This window comes from Saccopteryx leptura, chromosome 6 (assembly GCF_036850995.1).
Source record: "Saccopteryx leptura isolate mSacLep1 chromosome 6, mSacLep1_pri_phased_curated, whole genome shotgun sequence".
In the NCBI taxonomy this organism is placed as follows: domain Eukaryota; kingdom Metazoa; phylum Chordata; class Mammalia; order Chiroptera; family Emballonuridae; genus Saccopteryx; species Saccopteryx leptura.
Window position 1 is genome coordinate 71569278 of NC_089508.1, and position 23996 is coordinate 71593273.

The window sequence follows — 23996 nt, forward strand, 5'->3', positions numbered from 1 at the left end:
GGACCCAAAATTAAGGTGCATCTTATACATGGGAGTGTCTTATACATGGGGATATACAGTGCCCCTTCTCAGGTAAATAATAACAAAAATCACCCCTCCCCACGGCTGCAGGCAGTCTGCAATTTGTAATCTGCCACCCTGAGGGCAAGCCTTCCATAGAAGATACACACATAGCACTGCCCCAATACATGCGAGCAAACCTAGAAAACACTTATTGCAAAAGTGTTTGCCCAACAGTTACATAAACGTATACAGTGTGTCCGTAAAGTCATGGTGCACTTTTGGACCGGTCACAGGAAAGCAACAAAAGACAATAGAAATGTGAAATCTGCACCAAATAAAAGGAAAACCCTTCCAGTTTCTGTAGGATGATGTGGCAGCATGTGCGAATGTGCAGATGATGACGTAACACCGTGTATACAGCGGAGCAGCCCACGGCCATGCCAGTCGAGATGTGGACGGTACAGAGGAAAGTTCAGTGTTCTGGGGCTCGCTAAATTCGAATTCGTGACCAAAGTGCAACATGAATATCCGCGCGTTTATAACAAAGTGCCACCACATAGTAATAACATTACTCAGTGGGATTAGCAGTTGAAGGAAACCGGCAGTTTGGTGGAGAAACCCCGTTCTGGTAGGCCATCAGTCAGTGACGAGTCTGTAGAGGCTATACAGGATAGCTACCTAAGGAGCACTAAAAATCTGTGCGTGATCCCACATCGAACTGCACTGGATAGGTATGAAACTGGGAGAGTTTTCCTTTTATTTGGTGCAGATTTCACATTTCTATCATCTTTTGTTGCTTTCCTGTGACCGATCAAAAGTGCACCATGACTTCACAGACACACTGTATGTACACAAAAACTTGCTGGGAGGGACACTTAAGTTTTGCACACTTTATGTTTGTTGTGCCTTAATTAAAAGAATTTTTTTTTTTTAAAGAAACTCCTGGAGACTGTGATCCACCAAAATGAGGACATACAGCCAACAGCAGGAAAGCACAGACCCGGCACCAGAAAATCCCCTGGAGGACAGAGACAAAGGGGATCCCTGGGAAGATGGTGATTCCCAGGATGGCGCTCTACAGCAGGCTGGGCACAGTCAGTCATGATGGGAGGCAAGGCCGAGAGATCAAAGAAAGCAGCATCTAGAAAAAAAAGGAAAAAGAAAAAGAAACCAATAGATTTTATTTTCATGTTTGACTCTATTTAAAAGAGTGTTAGTATTCTATCAAAGAATTTGAGAAGGAATTGATAAACACATAAAAACTAAATAACAACAAGAACAGAAAACTATTATTAATAAAAATAAGTTGCATAAACACATTACCATGGGGTACTAAGCTACAAATGTAGTGAAAATCTTGTCAGACAATTATATCAGGAGGATGGGAAGAAGGAAAGGACGGGAGGGTGGGCAGGTGGGTAGCAAAGGGCTATGTATGGAAGGAAAGCTGAATTCCCACCAGCTGCGGAAGTAAACCTATAAAGTGCCTAAATTGTTCTAAATAAGGAAATAGCTGCACATGCATATTATTTAGAAACCTGAAAGCAAATAAAATAACAAACAGTTGGAAGTATAGTGATTCAAGATGGGGAAGGCAGAGGACTGCTGTTTTTTCCTGTGTAGGGCCAATAGAAGTGACCCTCATGGCCATGTACATGCAGGTTCCCATTGAATTCGGACAGATGGTAAAGAAGCAGTGGAGCCAAAAAATGGTGAGCCATTCCTGTATTAAAGTCTCACACCGGCCATCGAGCAAACACTCAGGGCTCCCAAAGCCACTGACACATTCTCTGGTTCCACAACCAGAAGAATTTTCTCCAGTTTTTCCTAGAATCAAAGGCCCCACCAGTCTTAGTGGAGCTCGCAAAAGCCCCTCAGCTCTGGTTCCTCATCTGCATATCCTCTCCCTTCTCTCTGCACAAACTCTGCCAAAACATAGCTTCCTTCCTTCTCTATTCAATACTTCAGGCACAAAAACCTCTCCTCCAGCAAACATTAGCAAGACAATGGCCCTTCCCAAGCAGGAAGGTAATTTGCAATTTCACCGATCACATACCTGGCACTGCCCAGCGCCATTTTTTTAACCCTAAAAGTGAGCAAACTCAAAAAATACAAATTTTACAAACTCATTTGCCCAACGTACTGTATGTCTTGTTACATCATTGGCTTCGAAAGCTACATTCGTAAAGAATTTCAGCACCATGGCCCTGGCCAGATAGCTCAGTGGTAGAGCATTGGCCTGGCGTGCAGGAGTCCTGGGTTTGATTCCCAGCCAGGGCACACAGGAGAAGCACCCATATGCTTCTCCACCCTTTCCCCTCTCCTTCCTCTCTGTCTCTGTCTTCCCCTCCCGCAGCCAAGGCTCCATTGGAGCAAAGTTGGCCCGGGAGCTGAGGATGGCTCTGTGGCCTCTGCCTCAAGTGCTAGAACAGCTCTGGTTGCAATGGAGCAACGCCCCAGATGGGCAGAGCATCGCCCCCTGGTGGGCATGCCGGGTGGATCCCGGTTGGGCGCATGCGGGAGTCTGTCTGACTGCCTTCCCGTTTCCAGCTTCGGAAAAATACAAAAATACAAAAATAAATAAATAAATAAATAAATAAGAATTTCAGCACCATGATGAAGCAGTAAAAACAAGTCTCAGAAAAACTATAAGACCTTTAAAATAAAACAGAATAACTCATTTTAAAGTACATTCTGATTCCAATTAATTTAAAAAAGTATTTATAATGGCCTTGTATTTTTCATTGGTAGAGGAGGGGTTTGTGAGCGGTTATAAAATCACACCGTTATCCTTTTAGAGATCCAATCCTTTTAGAGACCTCGGACATCAGACTCTGTCAACCCTAACTGTTCACTACAAAGAAAATAGGGTCATGAGAAAGTAAGTTCTATCAGCTAAGATCTCTAGTGCAATTAATAGCATGATGATATTGTACCAGGGTTTACAATTTTTTAGATGTAATCACTTTTTTGTTATGGCTTTGAATCCTGATTGTGCAATTTAAATGTGCTCTTAAAAATTTAGGTTCCATGAAGGGGAGCATGGTCCCATTAAAATGCAGGTGCTTAGAAAAGGCTAGTCCTGCAATTTCTGCAGGCTTATTAGAGTCATCAATGTGGGGGGGAAATAAGTACTATATTTGTTAAGATGCTAGAAGTAGTAGGTAACCAAAAAACAACTCAGTATGGCTTAAAGAATAAAAAGGGGAATTATTTACTCACCTAAAATCCTCAGATGTATAGAGATTCCAGACAAGGCTGGAAACCAATGCCCTTCTGCTACTTTCTGCTTCATATGCCACAGTGTGGGCTCCATCTTCAGGATGGCACCTCTCTTGGTTTTAAAGATGGCTGATATTCTCTGCTGGGGCTAATATTTCCTTGTTCAAGTCCTTGCGAAAGAGCAGGCATCTTTGACTGTTAATGCCCAGCAACTATCTCAAATTTTTTGCATTGGCCAGGATTAGATCACATGCATACTGTTGAGCCAGTCATTGGCCAGGAGATAAAATGAACTAGAACACCAAGACTTTCCTAGAACCACATTGATACTTACATGGAAATTAAGAGCTGTTGGGAAAGGAGGAGGGAGGACAGATGGAGAAGCAATTATGAATGCCCCTGAAGGCACTTGAAAAGGGAAGAAGCTGGCCCTGGCCAGTTGGCTCAGTGGTAGAGTGTCAGCCTGGCATGCAGGAGTCCTGGGTTTGATTCCCAGCCAGGGCACACAGGAGAGGCGCCCATCTGCTTCTCCACCCTTCCCCCTCTCCTTCCTCTCTGTCTCTCTCTTCCCCTCCCGCAGCCGAGGCTCCACTGGAGCAAAGTTGGCCTGGGCGCTGAGGATGGCTCTATGGCCTCTGCCTCAGGCGCTAGAATGGCTCTGCTTGCGACGAAGCGACGCCCCAGATGGGCAGAGCATCGCCCCCTGGTGGGCAGGCCGGGTGGATCCCGGTTGGGCACATGCAGGAGTCTGTCTGATTGCCTCCTCATTTCCAACTTCAGAAAAATACAAAAAAAAAAAAAAAAAAAAAAAAAAGAAAGAAAGAAAAGGGAAGAAGCTCAGAATGTGTTGGCAAGTTGTAAATGCACCATCTTAAGATTATCATGCTATTGCTACCTCAGAATTGTATTTTTTAAATTCCTGTTGGAACTTGAAGAGAGAAAGTGAAAAAGAGCAGGATATTTGGAAGGGCAAATAGAGCTTTTTCTTGATAAGCTCTACGTAGGAAATGTCATGTCTCTCCTACTAGAATAAAGATTAGGCTAATGTAATGCTTTGGTGAAATAACGGTTTTAGGTTTTTTGATTAAATCTAATGACCTCAGAATAACAGGCAAACCTTAAGGAAGTCTTTAAGTCAACTCAAGCGTGGGGAAAAACCATAGCATGTCAAGTTATAAATTAGGCATAGCAATGGTACAATTGAAAGAATATGTTCAAAGGTCAAAAATGTAGTATTCTCCCAAGAGTCCTAGGTGAAGTAATTTAGATTTTAAAAAAAGGATAATGATGTCCATCTCACATAGTGGTCATTAGGATCAAAATAGGTATTATTTGTTTTAAGTACATGTTCATGGAGAGTAACAATGAGGACAATATGAGTAACTGGTCAAAACTGAAAAAGCTGCCTAAGTTCATAATTTAAGATCTTTCTCTACTTTGATACAGTAGCAAGTCTGATAAGTGTTACACTTAGCTGTAAATATAAGGAACTTAAAATATAAAATTGTGTAACTGAGTGGAAAATTATACAACCTTTGGCTCCTTTTATGCCTCCTGGGGCCACCTGCCTGTGTGGACACTGACATGCCATTTCAAGGGGCACCACTGCATCTCTTGGAGGTCCATTGGAATGGCAACCTTAGTCCAGAAGGAAATAAATCACATCTGTAATGCTGCCCTTGCAGACTCAGATCAAATGGTGGTGGAAAATGTCACACAGTGGAAGAAAAACACAGAAGAATTCCATCACTTCAACAAATGTAAAAGAAGATATTACTCTGGTGTGCACTTTTGTTCAAGAAACACTGAGTGATCATTTTAAGACGTTTGAATTTGGCCCTGGTGGGTTGGCTCAGCAGTAGAGCATCGGCCCAGAGTGTGGAAGTCCAAAGTTTGATTCCCGGTCAGGATACATAAGAGAAGTGACCATCTGCTTTTCCACCCCTCCCCCTCTTCTCTCTTTCTTTCTCTCTCTACTCCCCTTCTGCAGACATGGCTCGAACGGTTCGAGCAATTTGGCCCCAGTTGCTGAGGATGGCTCCATGGCCTCAAAGCTTGGTTGCAATGGCCCCAGATGGGCAGAGCATCACCCTGTAGGGGGCCTGCAGGGTGGATCCCGGTTGGGTCTCTTACAGGAGTCTGTCTCTCTGCCTCCCTGCCTCTAACTTTAAAAAAAATGATGTCTAAATTTCATCATTTGTATTTTGTTTGTATTTGGTCAATATGTTCATTGTAAATACTGTAGCTGATATTCAATGAGCCATCTTGCTTAGGCTGAACAGCTGCCACAGTAGAACCATAGTACTTAATTTGTTCTACTCTTAATCAGATTATTTATTTAATCATGTGACCTTTTAACCCATTGGCATTAAGATTGCTAAACATGGCCTGACCTGTGGTGGCGCAGTGGATAAAGCGTCGACCTGGAAATGCTGAGGTCGCCAGTTCAAACCCTGGGCTTGCCCAGTCAAGGCACATATGGGAGTTGAAGCTTCCTGTTCCTCCCCACCTTCTCTCTCTCTCTGTCTCTCCTCTAAAAAAATAAAAATAAAAATAAAATAAATAAAAATAAATAAATAAATAAATAAAGATTGCTAAACAACTAAACAATCTTAAATATGGCAGTAAGACTGTTCTCTGAGATGGATTGTATTTATCACAAGTCAATGCTTTCCAAATACTGGAGATATTTTAGACTAATTTTTGAAAAAGGAGAGAACAAATGGCAAATGAATATACTTTATTTTGCCTACTCTTTCATGGTATTTTCTCTTAAATGGGCAAATATTTATCAATTGCTTTGGGAAAATGTCCTCTAGATTAATAGATGTTCTAAAGAATTTGCTTTTAATTTTTCAATTACAATTTACATTCAATGTTATTTGTATTAGTTTCAGGTGTAGAGATAGTGGTTAGATAGGGGTCCCCAAACCTTTTACACAGGGGGCCAGTTCACTGTCCCTCAGACCTCTGGAGGGCCGGACTATAAAAAAAAACTATGAACAAATCCCTATGCACACTGCACATATCTTATTTTAAAGTAAAAAAAACAAAATGGGAACAAATACAATATTTAAAATAAAGAACAAATAAATTTAAATCAACAAACTGACCAGTATTTCAATGGGAACTATGCTCCTCTCACTGACCACCAATGAAAGAGGTGCCCCTTCTGGAAGAGCGGCGAGGGCTGGATAAATGGCCTCAGGGGGCCGCATGTGGCCCACGGGCTGTAGTTTGGGGATCCCTGGGTTAGATAATCATCTACTTTACTAAGTATTCTCCCTGATATTTCCAGTGCCCACCTGACTCCATACATAGTTGTTACAATATTATTGACTATACTCCCTATTCTGTACTTTACATCCCCATGACTATTTTGTAACTGCCAATCTGTACTTCTCAATCCTTTTACCTCTTTCACCAGCCCTGCAACTTTCCTCCCCTCTGGCAACCACCAGTCCACTCTGTATCTATAAGTCTGTTTCTATTTTGTTTGTCCATTTATTTATTCTTTAGATTCTACATATAAGTGAAATCATATGTTATTTGTCTTCCTCTGACTTATTTCACTGAAAATAATACCCTCCATGTCAACTATGCTATCACAACTGGTAAGATTTCATTCATTTTTGTGCCTGAGTAATATTCCATTATATATGATATCTATGTACCACAGCTTTTTTTGAAATATTTTTCTATTTATTACAAGGAATTAATAACAAGCAAGTTTATTGATTTTTGTGTTTGTATTAAGGTGATAGAACTAATCATAAACCAAATTTAAGATGCATTTCCAGGGATGTTAGTGACACCAATTTGACCCCAAACACTCAACTCTTTGCAAAGTTCTCATCAGGCAAATATGATAGATGTTATAAAAATGGCCAGTTTATAAGGACATAATTGTCTGTCTTCATAATAAGGATAAAAATAGTAGATCCTATTGAACAATCATGTGCTAGGTATTTTTAAAAATGAGATTTATAGGCCCTGGCCGGTTGGCTCAGCGGTAGAGCGTCGGCCTGGCGTGTGGGGGACCTGGGTTCGATTCCCAGCCAGGGCACATAGGAGAAGCGCCCATTTGCTTCTCCACCCCCACCCCCTCCTTCCTCTCTGTCTCTCTCTTCCCCTCCAGCAGCCAAGGCTCCATTGGAGCAAGGATGGCCCGGGTGCTGGGGATGGCTCCTTGGCCTCTGCCCCAGGCGCTAGAGTGGCTCTGGTCGCGGCAGAGCGACGCCCCGGAGGGGCAGAGCATCGCCCCCTGGTGGGCAGAGCGTCGCCCCTGGTGGCGTGCCGGGTGGATCCCGGTCGGGCGCCTGCGGGAGTCTGTCTCTCCCCGTTTCCAGCTTCAGGAAAAAAAAAAAATGAGATTTATATACTCTTACAAGTAAAATAACATAAGCAGTATAATTTTCCCTGTTTCACCAGCAAAGGATACTGAATCACAGAGTGGCTAATTAACTTGCCCAAATCCACAGTTGCTAAGTGGTGGAGGTAAGGTTTGAACCCAGCAGTCTCTCACCCACAATAATTCTACAGTAGAGCTAAGACTGCCAATAACTTACAGGTTTTATTCTAGGTTTTTATCTTCTTTATTTGAAAGGTGTTTCTTTAAAATATAGTGGTTTTTAATTTTCAAGATATTTTTTATTTTTAATATGTCACATTATAACTTGATATTAAGAAGTGAAAAAGGACCTTGCCTGTGGTGGCACAGTGATAAAGTGTCAACCTGGAATGCTGAGGTCATGGGTTCAACACCCTGGGTTTGCCCAGCCAAGGCACATACAATAAGCAATGAACAACTAAAGTGAAGCAGCTATGAGTTGATATTTCTCACTCCTCCTCCCTTCTCTTTCTCTTTCTTGTTAAATCAATCAATAAAAAAAATCTTTTTTTAAAAAAAGTGAAAAAGGTGATAAATCAATTTCTAGTATTACTCTATTTCATTTTTATTTCTCTAAAAGGAAGACAATAAAATATATAAGAAAGCATCTGTGTGTGGTATAAATGGAATAAATCTTGATCACACTATTTAAATCTCTTTCGATTCAGCTCTAGAAAAGAAGTCGTACCTTATGACAATGAACAATAGATGTGTGAAGACAATCTTACACTGAGTTTATAGCTCTGTGTTTCAGACCTTTAGAGAAAACGTATTTCAGATCAGGATGATAAATTGGTCTTCTCAGTCCTCATTTTTTTCTTTGTTACTGTGTCTCATAGGTTCTTTATTTGAACAATATTTCTAGACTAAAGATAGAAAACAGAGACCTGGTATTAATTTTTTTCAATTTCTATCTGCTTTAGATGTTTAGAAATATTATGTTAGGTGAAAATTAACAGAATTACTGCTGTGTAATTATAAAAATTTATTCTGTGACTTCTTCAAATCAAGCCATCTGTTCCATTCTTCATGTTCCATTTAGTTCTCAACATTTCAGGATAAATATTTAGCAGTAGTCAATCTTTAAAAGCAAGAGATGTTCAACATGGTTTTTACTCTCATGTCTACATATAGAAAAACAAAAGAGAACTCAAAAGACAGAGAAAATGCTACCAAATTGCCACCCTTTAAAAAGATCAGGGTATCCTTGGTTGAGATTTTGATTTGGTGGCTTTTACATTATAGAATCCATTTGACCCAAATTTAGATGTGGATATGTAAAGATTAGGCAACAAAGATATTTCTTCTCTTCTTTGACTTGGAAGAGCAATTGGTATTACCACATTATGTATGTTGGTTTGAAAATATCATTTTTAAAATATGATGTTTTTTAGACAGAACACTATAAATAAAATGACTTTGTATAACTAGGTCATGTTGAGGAATTATGTCAGTTTAGTAGCAACACAATGTTCAAGTATTCGTTGGTTTAATGATTTTAGTAACTCAGTTAAAAAACTCTTCCTATTTCTTATTTGTGATTCCTGGGGAATAAATGTGCTGATAATTCTTTCGTAACTCTCACTTGTAAGCCACAGGACCCTTTTTAAGATCAGGACCCTATGAAGTACTAAAGCAAGCATTCACTTCTTTCACACTTGAGGTCACAAATTTTTGCAAGTCAAAAATGTTGAGCATGCCAAAAACATCATGCCACACACTACCAAATAAAAGAACACTGTTATTCTTACAAGGAAAGGTTTGACAAGACAGGAAATAGGCAGGGTCAGAGAAGTTTACTTAATACTGAGACGTATTTAACCATCGTGAAGCCAAAATACAATGACAGTTAAAAAAAAATAAACAAATAGCTGTTACAGAAAACAAAACCCCAGGATACACGTTCTCTACTGGAACTGATGATCAGATTTTTAGCTAATACAGGAAGCGGATAATCCCAGGGAACCCTCACACATTTCTGGCCCTCTTGGCTGTTTACTTTTGTCACATGCCTTTCATTGAGAAAATGTAGATGAAAACAATTTGAATTTTGTGAGTAGAAATATAAACAACAAATAAAATGAACCTTAAGATGTTATAAAATAATTTCATGAAAGGGCAAAGATCTTAAAGTTACATTCTCCTAAAAATGGGAAGAAAGAAAAAAAGAAAATGGAAGATAGGAAAAATCTAGCTGTTCATTACAATTTTCCATTTTTTGTTTAAACACAGCAGGAGGGCAAAGCTGCTGGCTTCTCTTCATCCTTGCAAATGCCAGGAGGGATTATGCAAAGCCCTGAGACTACCCCAATTTTACTTAAAGTTACAATCATTGTTCTCATGTAAAGTCATCTGCCTGCTTTCACTCAAATATTACTGCATCTTGTTTTCTCTGGGAGCCATGGATTCATATTGGCATATAAACATTTATTTTTAAGCAATCTATGTACCACCTTTACAAAGAAAGCAAACGTCGAGTGACATCTAGTGGCTGTCTAGATATTACTTTCTATGGCCTCTAAATAGCAATATTCTCAGCAATATATTGTATTAATATTGCTTATAATTTTTGTTTCTCAGGTAAAGTGTCTTTTCCTAAAACAGAAAGAAAGATTATTGGGTAGGGAATTTGTCATTTTCTTTTCTCAAAGAAAAACATTATCTCCTATTAGCATATGAATAACAATTCTCAAAATAAAGCATTCTGGAAATAACTCACTTGTAACCCAAACTGCAAGTTTGCAAAAAAAAGGGGGGGGCATGGTATATTCAACACAGGACATATTGGGGCCATTATCAACTATGTAGAAGGTTCTTAGCAGAAGATGACACATCAGGAACGAAGTTTCTCTGTCTATAAATTTAAGAGAATTATTTGTCAATTCTATATTTAATCTAACTATTGCCCCTAATTTCCACTGCTGTTTTGGGATTTGTTTTTCTTTTTGTTTTTCCCTTAGGAATGCTGTGGGAGAATTATGCAAGTATCTAGGTCCACTTTCCATAGCTTTTGGTAATGCTTGCTGGTTTGCCCCAAGTTATGAAAGAACAGTGACTTACCCAGGGCTGCCCAGAATGCAGCTGAAAACTAAGTTGAGATCGGGCTTTATGGAGAAAAATGCCTTGCATTGCTATCTGGAGACTGCATCTGTGAAAGAGACGGAAAAAAAAGGGAAATTATTGACAGAAAAATTGAAAGATAGTGTTCAAATTTAGTATTTTCTTCTCTTTAAGTAAAGGAAACTTGGAATATATAACCCAGATGTCAGCTGTCTCTGGCTGTCCCCAAGTCATCCAGTCTTTAGAGTTTCTCTTCATTTCAATAATAGAGAACACACACACACACACACACACACACACACACACACACACACACCTGCACAAAGCCTTCCTCTGACTTCCTGTGGAAAACCAGCACTTCCTCCTTCCCTTCCATTCCCCTAATTATATCAAGGATTCAGGGGAGCTCTGCACATTCTTCATCTCAGCTCTGTGCCAAGTTCGGTAGGACGGTCTAGTTTTTCGCACTTTGACCCGAAGGCAGCACTGCTGCTCAGCCCACCGACACTAAAGCAGTGTGCAGAGTCAAGTTGATTGAAGTCTGGGTAGTGAGAGGGAAGCGACATCACAGAGGGATCTCCAAACAGATTAAAGTGTAATCTATGCAGTGATTTGTTTTGAAATAATTAATTGTGGAATGTCACTCCAATAAAGCCAATTAAAAATTAAATTAACCCCTCCAAAACAATGAAATGTTGCCATTTGCAACAACATGGATGGATCTTGAAGGTGTTATGCTAAGTGAAATCAGTCAAAAGGAAAAGGACAAAAACTATATGATTTTTTTTAAGCATGTGAAATGTAAAACAAAAAGTAACAAGTGAACCAACAAAATAAAACAAAAAAACTAACTTAGATTCAGATAACAGAATAGTAGTTTCCAAAGGGGAAGGTAGATGGGAAGGCCAGCTGGGGAAAGAGGGTCAAATACGTAGTAACAGAAGAAAATTAGACCTTGGACGGTAAGCACACTATAGAGTACACAAATATTGAGTTATAATGCTATACACATGAATTTATATGATGTCATCAACCAATGTTATGTCAATAAATTTAATTTTAAAATTAAAAAAGGTAATTTATTGGGGGTTGGGAGTGAGGGAATAGGTAAGGGCTATAGAAGAAACAAAATCAGCTCTGAGTTAATGTTGAAAATGAGTAATGAATACATGGCATTCACCATACTATGCAGTCTACTTTTGTACATGATTAAAATTTGTGTAATAAATATATATTTTGTATTTTTCTGAAGCTGGAAACGGGGAGAGACAGTCAGACAGACTCCCGCATGCGCCCGACCGGGATCCACCCGGCTCACCCACCAGGGGCGATGCTCTGCCCACCAGGGGGCGATGCTCTGCCCCTCCTGGGCGTTGCTCTGCCCAACCAGAGCCACTCTAGCGCCTGGGGCAGAGGCCAAGGAGCCATCCCCTGCGCCCGGGCCATCTTTGCTCCAATGGAGCCTTGGCTGCGGGAGGGGAAGAGAGAGACAGAGAGGAAGGAGGGGGGGTGGAGAAGCAAATGGGCGCTTCTCCTATGTGCCCTGGCCGGGAATCGAACCCGGGTCCCCCGCACGCCAGGCTGACGCTCTACCGCTGAGCCAACCGTCCAGGGCTGTGTAATAAATATTTAAAAGAAGAAGTTCCCTGGTGATCTCTGAGGCAGGAAACTTCTTATTGGTTTCTATTTCTTCTCCGATTAGCGTCCTACCACATTTGGGGACCTCCTCTCACAACTTCTGAGTCTCACTGCCTCACCTCTTTCTCAGGCTGCTGCAGCAAACCTTGGGCTCTGGGCCCTATTCTAATACCTAAGTAGCCCATTAGAATGGTTTGCTGGCTCCTTAAACATAAAGAAATCTGTTCTCACACTAAAAAGATTTCTGCCCCAGTTTTACAAAAGACCCGGTTCAAGTAAAAGTAACACAACTAGCCTAGAAAGAATTTTAGAATGTTCTCTTCCTCCTACTATTTGTATTCTAAGATTCTAACAAAGGTTGACACCAAGTTGTAACAAGACAACGCAGTTTAAAAGGTGGTGGTTCCATGCCCATGAATGAGTCTGGGGGAGAAAGCAGGAGTCAAATGTGGCAAATGGGTGATTACTTTGCATTCTAAACAACAGTGATGCAATATAGACATTGTGTCATATGTAAATAAAACTATCTTTTAAAATAAACCATATAACTGCTTCTCCGCTACTCAACTATATTATAGTAGCCAAGCTGTAGGCAGCTCTCACAACCAGCTCATCAGAAGTGCACTGGAAGCCCTGGAGTCTGCGTGCATGTACACCCCCCCCCACACACACACACACACACACTCCATGAATTTCAGTAAGACTGGAGAGAGAGGCGCAAGAGTGTGCAGCCCAGCACAATTAACCAACCTTTCTCCTATCTTAACATCAACTGGCAACTGCTCCTTTAAATTAACTTTGTCTACTTTGGTCTAGAAAATGCAGGCTTGGGTTAGTGCAGCTCTGAAGTCAGCTGAGGTTAATGTTCACACACACCCCCCCACACACACACACACACACACACCTATCCCCATTCCCCAAGGTGTGTTTTTGAAGACAGGAAATAAAGTTACGTAAGGAAAAAAAATTTTTACTTCAAAATACATGTGGTGATAAATTACGAGAATTCACTCTAAATTATGTTAATAATGTAAAGGGGGTAACTATGCCTGGTGTCCCCTTTTAACATTTCCTTTTTTTTTATAGTATTTTTTTTATTTTTATTATTTTTTTTTAATTTTTATTTATTCATTTTAGAGAGGAGAGAGAGAGAGAGACAGAGAGAGGAGAGAGAGACAGGGGGGAGGAGCTGGAAGCATCAACTCCCATATGTGCCTTGACCAGGCAAGCCCAGGGTTTCAAACCGGCGACCTCAGCATTTCCAGGTTGACGCTTTATCCACTGCGCCACCACAGGTCAGGCCCCCTTTTATCATTTCCAAGAGGGAGGAAAGGGACTCAGAGATTTGGGGGGAGGAAAAGTGAGGCAGCTGTGGCTTCTGCAGCCACTTCCAAGCGCCTCTGAGCAAGGGACTCAGAGAAGCGGACACGTTGCCATTGGCATGTGCCATTGTCCTCAAACACATAGGAGACAATGTCAGCACTAACTTCTGGCTCTAAATTGAAAAAACACTTCCTCTCCTTCTGCCAGCACCTTTCTCCTTCCCACTCAGCCCTGAAGTCTGACACAGTTTCCATTCCGAGGAGACCTGGTAATGATTCCGAGGAGGCTGGTAACATATTCCAGTGAAAGAGCAGGCTGACAGCGTGGGACGGGCGGGGGATCAGTTTAGGCTGAAATGGATTAGGAAACATTTTAAAGTTACTCTTTGAAGTTTTTATTGCCTTATCATCAAACAGCTTCTCTTCTTTGGCTGTATATTGATTTTTCTGACTATGAAAAGGGTTTCTTCTCTTCTGTGATAATCAAGCACAATCTCAGTCAACAGTAGCCTTCTTTTCTGAACTGTGTTACTCCGCATATTATGGAATTAGCCTACACGCCTCATCTCACAGGACAGCCATATAGCATTAGTCCTTTTCTACTGTTATTTTTTCTATCATCCCCCAACAACATAATGTTTCCATTCCAAACATACCTCTGCAGGGGATTATATCATTATTTGCCTTTGCTCTAGTCAAAAGTATTTTATGGGAGCTTCTTGTCATTTGTCCTGATCTATGCTACTATTTGTCAGAACATCACTTCTGAAATTGCCTGCTTCTCTAAGATGCCAGAAAAAAAATATCACGTCAAATAAAAGTTAAGCTATTATAAATCCTACAGGGGTTTCAAAACAGGGCACACTTGGGATTTTATTTTTCTCTAAGAATAATGCCCTTTCTACTACTCAAAGTGAATGCACTTGTAGATGAGTATATTGTCATAATATGTCCCCAAAGGCCCTGGCACATTAGAAAAGTCACAAAAATGTGTTTCTTTCCCACATACTTGTGCAGTGTGTGAGAAGGCTGACCTTGTATTCGGTTCAGTGGTCGCACCTGAGTGGAAAGTGGGTTAACATCTTTCCTGGGTGAAAAGGGGTATTAGAATCAGGAGCCGTGGAGTCTAGCCCTACAACTGCCATAGTTTAGTTGTTCCCATGACATCTGCACATCTTAGCCTCCCCTTGTCTTAGGTAGTTTGTCTGTAATCTTACCGTGTCTGACTCACCTTAGTTCCATTGACAACTTCGTTTCTGCAGTTTCTCAGTGTTGTTTCCATCCATCTTCCCTCTGCCCTTTCCAGTCCTCATTACCTGGCTGTTTGGCAATGCCTTCTTTAACCTTGTTGTCACAGACATTTAGTTTAATAGCCATCTTCCCAAAGCTCAGCTCTGGTGGTCTTACTCTTTGCTCCAAATTATTTCATGGCTGGCCATTGCTTCCAGGGTGTTTAAGAGCCTTCAGAGTGGACTTACAACCTCCCATCAGAGTAGTTACTAGCAATTTCCTACCCATCTGTAATTTCCTACCCATCTTTTATACTCTATCTGACCTTCACTTTGGCCATTTTCTGAATGTGCCTTGTGCCTTCTTTATATTTTCAAGGCATATCACATACAACACAGATTTCTATATTTGTCTAGAATATAGATAGCAACCTTCTATATGGTGGTAACTTTCTAGGATAATAACCTTTCTGAGGACAGTTGCTAATATTTATGGACCAAATATTCTTTTCATGGACTGTGTAAGATATTTTACCTCCATCATCCCCATATTTTCTAATAATGTTAAGTGAACAGTATTCTCTTTATTTTTTAGATGGGAAGTCAGAGACTCAGAAATAGTTAAATGATGTCCTCAAGGCAACACAGTAAGCATGTGACAGCTCAATTCTTAGTTGTTTCATCTATATCATCTAGAAAAACACTAATTTAAATGGTCAATAATATTGTCACAACTATGCATGGTGCTAGATGGGTACTACTAGATTTATCAAGAGACACTTCGTAAATTATATAAATGTCTAACCACTCTGCTGTACACCTGAAACTAATATAAAATAATATTTAATGTCAATAGTAACTGAAAAATAAAAATAAATGGAAAAACACTAAATGGAATGAGTTATGATGCCAACACCCAGCACATATAGCTAGGCAAATAGAAACATGAATGAATGGTGTTAATTTTATACGGTAAAGCCCCTCTCTTTAGATAACCACCATCAGGTGGCAGTAGTTTGCCACAGCCCTAAATTCTGGTCTCAAGATTCCCAAATCCCAGTAGGAGAGCAGGAAGGGACTCTGGAGATTCTCTGATGTAATCTCCTTATTTTATAAGGAAATTGAGAATTTGTAAGAATATTTAAATTATTCAGATCTTTTAGTTAGTCAAAGAGCAAAAACTTAAACTTGAGTCTAACACTTCCAAAGATAGTGTTTTTCTATTATACTAAGTGGTATATTTTTTCTTCAAAACTTATATAGTTATAATTTCCCACATATTTTCAATATTAAAAATAATTTTTAAATGGCAAATGTGATCAAAATTAAACAAAAAACTTTATAAAATTTTAAGCATTTTAAACCAAGTACTATAGTTTTCATGTTAAAATACAGATAATGCAAAGAGGAAAAAATTACCAGCATTTCCAACAGCCAGAGATAATTATATATTTTGGTATAGTCTCCCAGAGGTTTCTTTATTCATTTGTAAAGCACACTTTCATTTATTTATTTATTTTTATTTTTTTTTAAAGAGAGTAAGTCAGAGAGAGGGATAGATAGGAACAGACAGACAGGAACGGAGAGAGATGAGAAGCATCAATCATTAGTTTTTCGTTGCACATTGTGACACCTTAGTTGTTCATTGATTGCTTTCTCATATGTGCCTTGACTGTGGGCCTTCAGCAGACCGAGTAACCTACTGCTGGAGCCAGCGACCTTGGATTCAAGCTGGTGGGCTTTTTGCTCAAACCAGATGAGCCCGCACTCAAGCTGGCGACCTCGGGGTCTCGAACCTGGGTCTTCTGCATCCCAGTCCGACGCTCTATCCACTGCGCCACTGCCTGGTCAGGCTGTAAAGCACACTTTTAAAAATTAGACAATTTCATTTTAAAATTTTAGAATTAGACAATTTTTTTCACTCATCTAAAAAAATTAGATACATACCAAGACACAATTTAATAACTTGTTAATCAAATTAATTGTAAATTTTCTCTATCTTCTTACTTTCATAAATAGACATTTTCTTTAGAATGCCTGAATCTAGCCCTGGCCGGTTGGCTCAGCGGTAGAGCGTCAGCCTAGCGTGCGGAGGACCCGGGTTCGATTCCCGGCCAGGGCACATAGGAGAAGCGCCCATTTGCTTCTCCACCCCTCCGCCGTGCTTTCCTCTCTGTCTCTCTCTTCCCCTCCCGCAGCCAAGGCTCCATTGGAGCAAAGATGGCCCGGGCGCTGGGGATGGCTCTGTGGCCTCTGCCTCAGGCGCTAGAGTGGCTCTGGTCGCAACATGGCGACGCCCAGGATGGGCAGAGCATCGCCCCCTGGTGGGCAGAGCATCGCCCCTGGTGGGCGTGCCGGGTGGATCCCGGTCGGGCGCATGCGGGAGTCTGTCTGACTGTCTCTCCCTGTTTCCAGCTTCAGAAAAATGAAAAAAATAAAAAATAAAAAATAAATAGAATGCCTGAATCTTAAAATTCTCCCAACTTAATCTTGTGTATTTGCTAATAAGGGGAGGCTATTTATAAAAAGGGGTGGGGGAGGAGAGAGATGAGAAGCATCAAGTCGTAGTTGTTTTACTTTAGTTGTTCATTGATTGCTTCTCATACATGCCTTGAATGGGGGATTCAACCTAGACAGTGAGCCCTAGCTCAAGACAGTGACCTTGGGTTCAAGCCAGCGACCTTTGGGCTCAAGCCAGAGACTATGGGGTCATGTCAATGATCTTGTGCTTAAGCCAGCAGCCCCATGCTCAAGCCAGTGACCTCAGGGTTTTCAACTGGGGACCTCAGCACTTTAGGTTGATGCTCTATCCACTGTGCTACCACAGGATAGGCAAGACCTTTTTTTTTTTGCATTTTCCGAAGCTGGAAACGGGGAGGCAGTCAGACAGACTCCCGCATGAGCCAGACCAGGATCCACCGGCATGCCCACCAGGGGGCGATGCTCTGCCCCTCCGGGGCGTCGCTCTGTTGCATCCAGAGCCATTCTAGCGCCTGAGGCAGAGGCCACAGAGCCATCCTCAGCGCCCGGGCCATCTTTTGCTCCAATGGAGCCTTGGCTGCGGGAGGGGAAGAGAGAGACAGAGAGGAAGGAGAGGGGGAGGGGTGGAGAAGCAGATGGGTGCTTCTCCTGTGTGCCCTGGCCGGGAATCGAACCCGGGACCCCCACACGCCAGGCCGATGCTCTACCACTGAGCCAACCAGCCAGGGCGGCAAGACCATTTTTAATTTATTTTTTTCTTCTCCATATACTTTTTGAGAACGTTTTCTCAGCAAAAATTTCAATTTCACTTATACATATTTTTCTCATTCTTTTCAGTAAGAAAAAGAGCAATGTCACAATACTATGTACTTAATCCATCTCCAAATGGAAATGTCTTTTCAGCAAAGGCATTTTATTTTCACTTTTGAGAAGTTACTCCTTTCTACTTCACATCTCTACTTAGGATGATGATATAATAGTACTGGGCATTTCTCAGCTGAAAGGACTAGGTCCTTTCATAAATAGTCCTTACATAAAATAGTTTATTTTCACTAACCTGCCTAAGATAAAAATGGCTTTAAATACCTAATCAAAGGTCACTCACATGATCTTTGTTAGAATGATTACACACCACTTAGCATGGGTTTTGTCAAGCTTTCTCTATATACAGGGAAGCTCTCTGAATCTATAAATATTGTCATTACTATTATTAAATTTTGGCCCACAGAATTTCTCTCCCCTGTCTCTGCAGTTCTTGACAGTCTATCACCACTACCTTGTGGATATGCAGTAGAGATAAGCAGGAGGAACAGGAAGTTGGGGGGAAAGCAGAGGTAAGTACGAACTATTAGTATTCTCCTATCAGGGACCACTGCTGGAGTTAAAGATGCAGAGGAAAAGAAGGGCAAGACCAAGGTCCTATGGTGATTTGGGGACAGTCAACGAGGATTGGCGTAGGAGCCCGGCTGAGAAGGTTCTGTATGACAACTCGGACTCAATACGTAATTATGTCAATATTTCTGACACCCATTCATCCCAGACTCTTGAATATTCCCTTCATAAAATGCCAGGTGCCTTCCACCATTCTTGCATTGATGACATGAAAAATGAATTTGAGGAAATAATTATTTGATACCTCCTGCCAGGTGGAATGAAGATGGTCATATGGCAGGAAGTTCTGTGAAGAGGTCGCCCACCATCCATTTACAACAACTGTTTAAGTACTAGTCGGTGGCTTCCTCTGCAGAGAGCCACCAAAGTAAATAACTGATGGAGCATCAGGTTTGTAGGAGTCAACCTGATTACTCCTCTTCTGATGTCTACAGTACCAAGGACAGAAGTGGACAAGTGGGCATCATTAGTGAGGCAGACCTGTCAAGGATGAGGAAAACTGCCTGGTTTCTGCCTGGGAACTTAATCAACTGCTAAAGCCAGTTCTTCCCCACTGTGTCTTTTCTTCTCTGTGAGTGTCCTTTACCACTCCCGTAAAACATTTCACTTCTGGTCATCAGATGTTAGAGGCTTTCCCCTACACATCAAGCAATTCTGTGACACCAGCTGGGTGTCCTACAGTTGAATTCACTTCTGACACTGTCTACCTGAAGATAGTGTCAGATCCCACAGCCTAAGGGCTCAGCCCCACAAGAATGCTCCCTCTACCCCCCACCCCCACCCCACACTTCAGAAGCCAGTTGTGAAGCCCAGGTTATCACCAATGCTTCTGGTCAATCAACTCTAGATTAGAGGTTCCAAAGACTCACCCTGTTTAGGTTTGACTAATGTCCTAAAGCAACTCACACATCTCAGGTAAACACTTCTGTCAGTTTACTAAAGCAGTGGTCCCCAACCCCCGGGCCGCGGACCGGTACCGGTCTGTGGATCATTTGGTACCTGCCCACAGAGAAGAATAAATAACTTACATTATTTCCGTTTTATTTATATTTAAGTCTGAACGATGTTTTATTTTTAAAAAATGACCAGATTCCCTCTGTTACATCCGTCTAAGACTCACTCTTGACACTTGTCTCGTAAGTTTGACAATTATATTTAAAAATACTACAGTTTTTACGCCGGTTGCATAATTTTACTCTGTGCATTTATCCATCCCACCCTAAAGGCCAGTCTGTGAAAATATTTTCTGACATTAAACCGGTCCGTGGCCCAAAAAAGGTTGGGGACCACTGTACTAAAGGGTCTGATCCAGGACACAGATGAGAATCGGGATGGAAGAGAAACGCAGAGCAAGGTCCCTGGGAAGGGGAAGGGGCTTCCATCCCTGTCTGGGCACACCCCTCTCCCAGCACCTCTACATGTTCACCAGCTTGGGAGCTTTGAGCCCCACAACTTCTTTAAAAAGTCTTGGGATTTTATAGAAGCTTCAGCGCATAGGCATGATTGATCATTAGCTTCATTTTTAGGCCTTCTCCCTTCTTAAGAGAATGGAGGGTAAGGCTAAAAATTTTAGCTTGATTCATGGTCTTTCTGGTGACTAGTTCTCAACTCGGAGCCATCAGGGAGCCCACCCAGTCACCTCATTAGGACCACAGACACTTCTCTCACCTGGGAAGCTACAAAGGGACCAGAGCTCTGTTGTCAGGAACAGAGGTCAAAGACCAGTATTAGAACAAGGCTTCTAGTGCTCTTATCACTTAGGAAATTACCAAGGTTTTAGGAGCTGGTTTGGCAGAGATCAATACATATTTTCTATTACCTCACAGATAACATCTGTAGTTTATATCTGATTCTAGTTCTAGTCCCTCAGGTCTGACAAGAGTTAAGACCCCTTGTCTTTAAGAGCTAAGAACATCTTTCATATCCCAGGAACCTTTCCCTAACCTCTCCCTCCAGTCCCCGCCCCTCAATGGACATACTTCTAATAGGTCTCCAACTTTCAGAGCAGCTGCAGATCTGAGCGTCTCCTGGAAGTATCGTGCCCAGATGGAAAAATATCCCAGGTATGAACCAGATAGACTTTCATTAACCATCTCTTCCATTCTATATTCTACCACTCGAAATACTGAAGTACTGCAAAAAACAGGCTTTGAAACCATAGGACCTAAATCTTAATAGTGGGTCATAGTAACTGGAATGTTAAGCAAGTTACTAAATACCTGAGCCTATTTTTTTTTTCATCTATAAAGTGTTTTATCTTCTCTCCCATTAGTATGCTATAAAAGAAACAAGCAGTTGGTCAAAGTGCTTAACATAGTGGACTTAACAGTAAGTGGTAACATTAACAGTGTGAGACCTTGTCCTTTGGTAGTCACGCTGTTTGTTCTTATTCAACTGTTACTATGTATGGCTAGGGTTCAGAGAACAGTACTCTGGTTCATTTAGAAGAAAAAATTTAAATTTCATTTTATTTTTAAGGCTTTACTCATTTTTTAGAGGGGAGAAAGAGAACAGGGGAGGAGCAGGAAGCAACAACTCCCATATGTGCCTTGACCAGGAAAGCCCAGGATTTCAAACTGGTGACCTCAATGTTTTAGGTTGATGCTTTATCCACTGCATCACCACAGGTCAGGCCAAGATTTAAAATTTTATTGAACTGCAAAAATCATTTATACCACAATCCAGCACACACAAATACGTAATTCATAAAGCTTCACAATATTTACCCATGTGACATGTCCTGTTCTCCTATTCAACTTTTTTTTTTCAAGGTGAGTCAGAATTTTATTTTAAATCACCTGAAATTTAAATCCTTCCAAATTACTAATCTGTTAAAACTCTTGAGTAATTACAGTCTCTTGGATACCACCATTTAGAAAGCTAAGGTGATTTATTATAAGGGATTTTTTAAAATAAATTTGTATTAATTTTAATGGGGTGACATCATTAAATCAGGGTACATATATTCAAAGAAAATATGTCCAGGTTATCCTGTCATTCAATTCTGTTGCATACCCATCACCCAGTCAGATTGTCCCGTTACCTTCTATCTAGTTTTCTTTATGCCCCTCCCCCCTCCTTCCCTCCCCTCGCCCCCCATAACCACCACTCTTGTCCATGTCTCTTAGTCTCATTTTTATGTCCCACCAATGTGTGTAATCATGCAGTTCTTGTTTTTTTCTGATTTACTTATTTCATTCCGTATTATGTTATCAAGATCCCACCATTTTCTCCTGTTCAACTTTTTAAGGTGCTAGTTAGGACCCACCTGTGTTCCTTTCACAGCTCACTAGTGACCTGCAGATGGAAACTACTACATCGCAGAGCACTAACTGGCCTAGAGAATCACTGGAAGGGCAGAGGGAACAAACTCGCCTTTGCTTCCAGGACCTAGGCGGCCAACGGAGCTGCCGGCTCTGGAAGCACTCTGCTGCTCAATCCACACGCACAGCTGTGCGCTCTGGGTCCCACTAGTGCACCTGCTGACAAAGCCTAAGTGACACCCAAAGCACAGGGGTCTGGGGAATGCAGTGGAGCAAAGCACACCCAGGTTGCAATAGATGTGAAACTAATCTACAGAAACAGCCCCTATCTGCAGTGAAATTCTGCTCAAACATATTGAAACAGAAGTACACGGGTTGGACAAACCCAGTGGACTAAGCTTACGTCATTACATCACTTTTATTCCGACTAAATTGCATATTTTCTTGGATACAGCCTATTGTTACTTCAGTGAGTGAAACCCCTACAACTATAACTCATAGTTTACTTGATGGAATGAAACTCACAGGAACAAACCAACTGGAAATTCCCAAATTATATTTCCTTTCACAAACATACTTGACCCAGTCAGCCTGGGATTTACCAAAAGGATGATTTAAAAAAAACCTAAAAAATGGCCCTGGCTGGTTGGCTCAGTGGTAGAGCGTCGGCCTGGCGTGCAGAAGTCCCGGGTTCGATTCCCGACCAGGGCACACAGAAGCGCCCATCTGCTTCTCCACCCCTTCCCCTCTCCTTCCTCTCTGTCTCTCTTCCCCTCCTGCAGCCAAGGCTCCATTGGAGCAGAGATGGCCTGCGCGCTGGGGATAGCTCCTTGGCCTCTGCCCCAGGGGCTAGAGTGGCTCTGGTAGCAACAGAGCGACGCCCCAGAGGGGCAGAGCATCGTCCCCTGGTGGGCGTGTCAGGTGGATCCTGGTTGGGCGCATGCGGGAGTCTGTCTGACTGTCTCTCCCCGTTTCTAGCTTCAGAAAAATACAAAAAAATAAAAATAAATAAATAAACAAACAAACCCTAAAAACAAAAGGTAAACTGAGGATTTTCTTCTATCCACCCTCACAAAGAAATCTTAAGATTTAAAAAAATTTTAGACCATATATATATTTTAGATTAATGAAGACAAGAACTTTAACTTTTTATTATCTTTTAGTTAAATTTACACAATCTGTGTCTGTGAAAGAATTCAAATTCTTTCTTTGGAGATGATTTATAAAGCTAACTGAAAAATAAGTTGTTGAAAGGTAGCATTTAGTGAATCAAATAATACAGTCTGGGAGGGGAGGGAGGGTCTGTAGAATAAACTTTATTAGGTGACATTACAGATTTATACATCAAATGCAGAAAAACACAAAAAAGTAAAGGTCTGTGTGGTCCCAGGGTAACCTTTCCTGGATCGTCAGAGAACCAGATATTTTTGAAAACTAAAGCTATTGAGCTTTCAGATGTGTAAACACCAAAACACTATACAAAAAACTCTTTTGTTGTTTGTTTTCTCACTTTCTCTTCTTGGCGTAAGTTTTAATTCTTTCCAGTGGAACCAAAACCTCCTGAACCCCTTTCAGTGTCATCTAAAACCTGCAAAGACAGAGAGGTGGTAAGCCACAGCATTCATTTCAGACCCTCTTTCAGCTCTGCCCCGCTGCTCGTCAGTACGGCTTTCATTCTCGCTCTACCAGCTTCTTAAAAAGATTACCAAAAATAAATATATTTTTAAAGTGCTCCAACTTAAATATTGAATAATTTTCAAAAAAGCTAAGGAAATAGAATTTCACAGTATAGTTAAATGATTTATAATCTAAAGTAATGCTACATGATTTCTATAAAAATTATTTTAAAAAATTCTAAAACTCAGATTTTAATTTTGCTTAAATAGGACTAGTCACATATGCTACTATTGGGCTACAAATAGCATATTAAATCCTCAGAACTTTAATTTTCCTTTATGGAAGATGTTACATTATTCATTCCCTACTCAGTTTTTAT

At 41.0% G+C, this 23996-nt stretch overlaps 1 protein-coding gene across 3 annotated transcripts in view; it reads right to left on the minus strand.

The window, feature by feature from the left end:
* Nucleotides 1–506: 506 nt before the first annotated feature.
* Nucleotides 507–23996, minus strand: part of DUT (deoxyuridine triphosphatase) — a 33604-nt gene continuing 10114 nt past the window's right edge. For 2 of the 3 annotated variants that reach the window (XM_066344303.1, XM_066344301.1), the window contains exon 7: nt 23124–23588. In XM_066344303.1, the coding sequence (XP_066200400.1) occupies nt 23532–23588 (57 nt within the window). In that variant the 3' untranslated portion in view covers nt 23124–23531. Of the gene's footprint in view, nt 1145–10675; nt 10764–23123; nt 23589–23996 lie in introns of those variants that run through there. The other variant, XM_066344302.1, reaches the window with a different exon arrangement.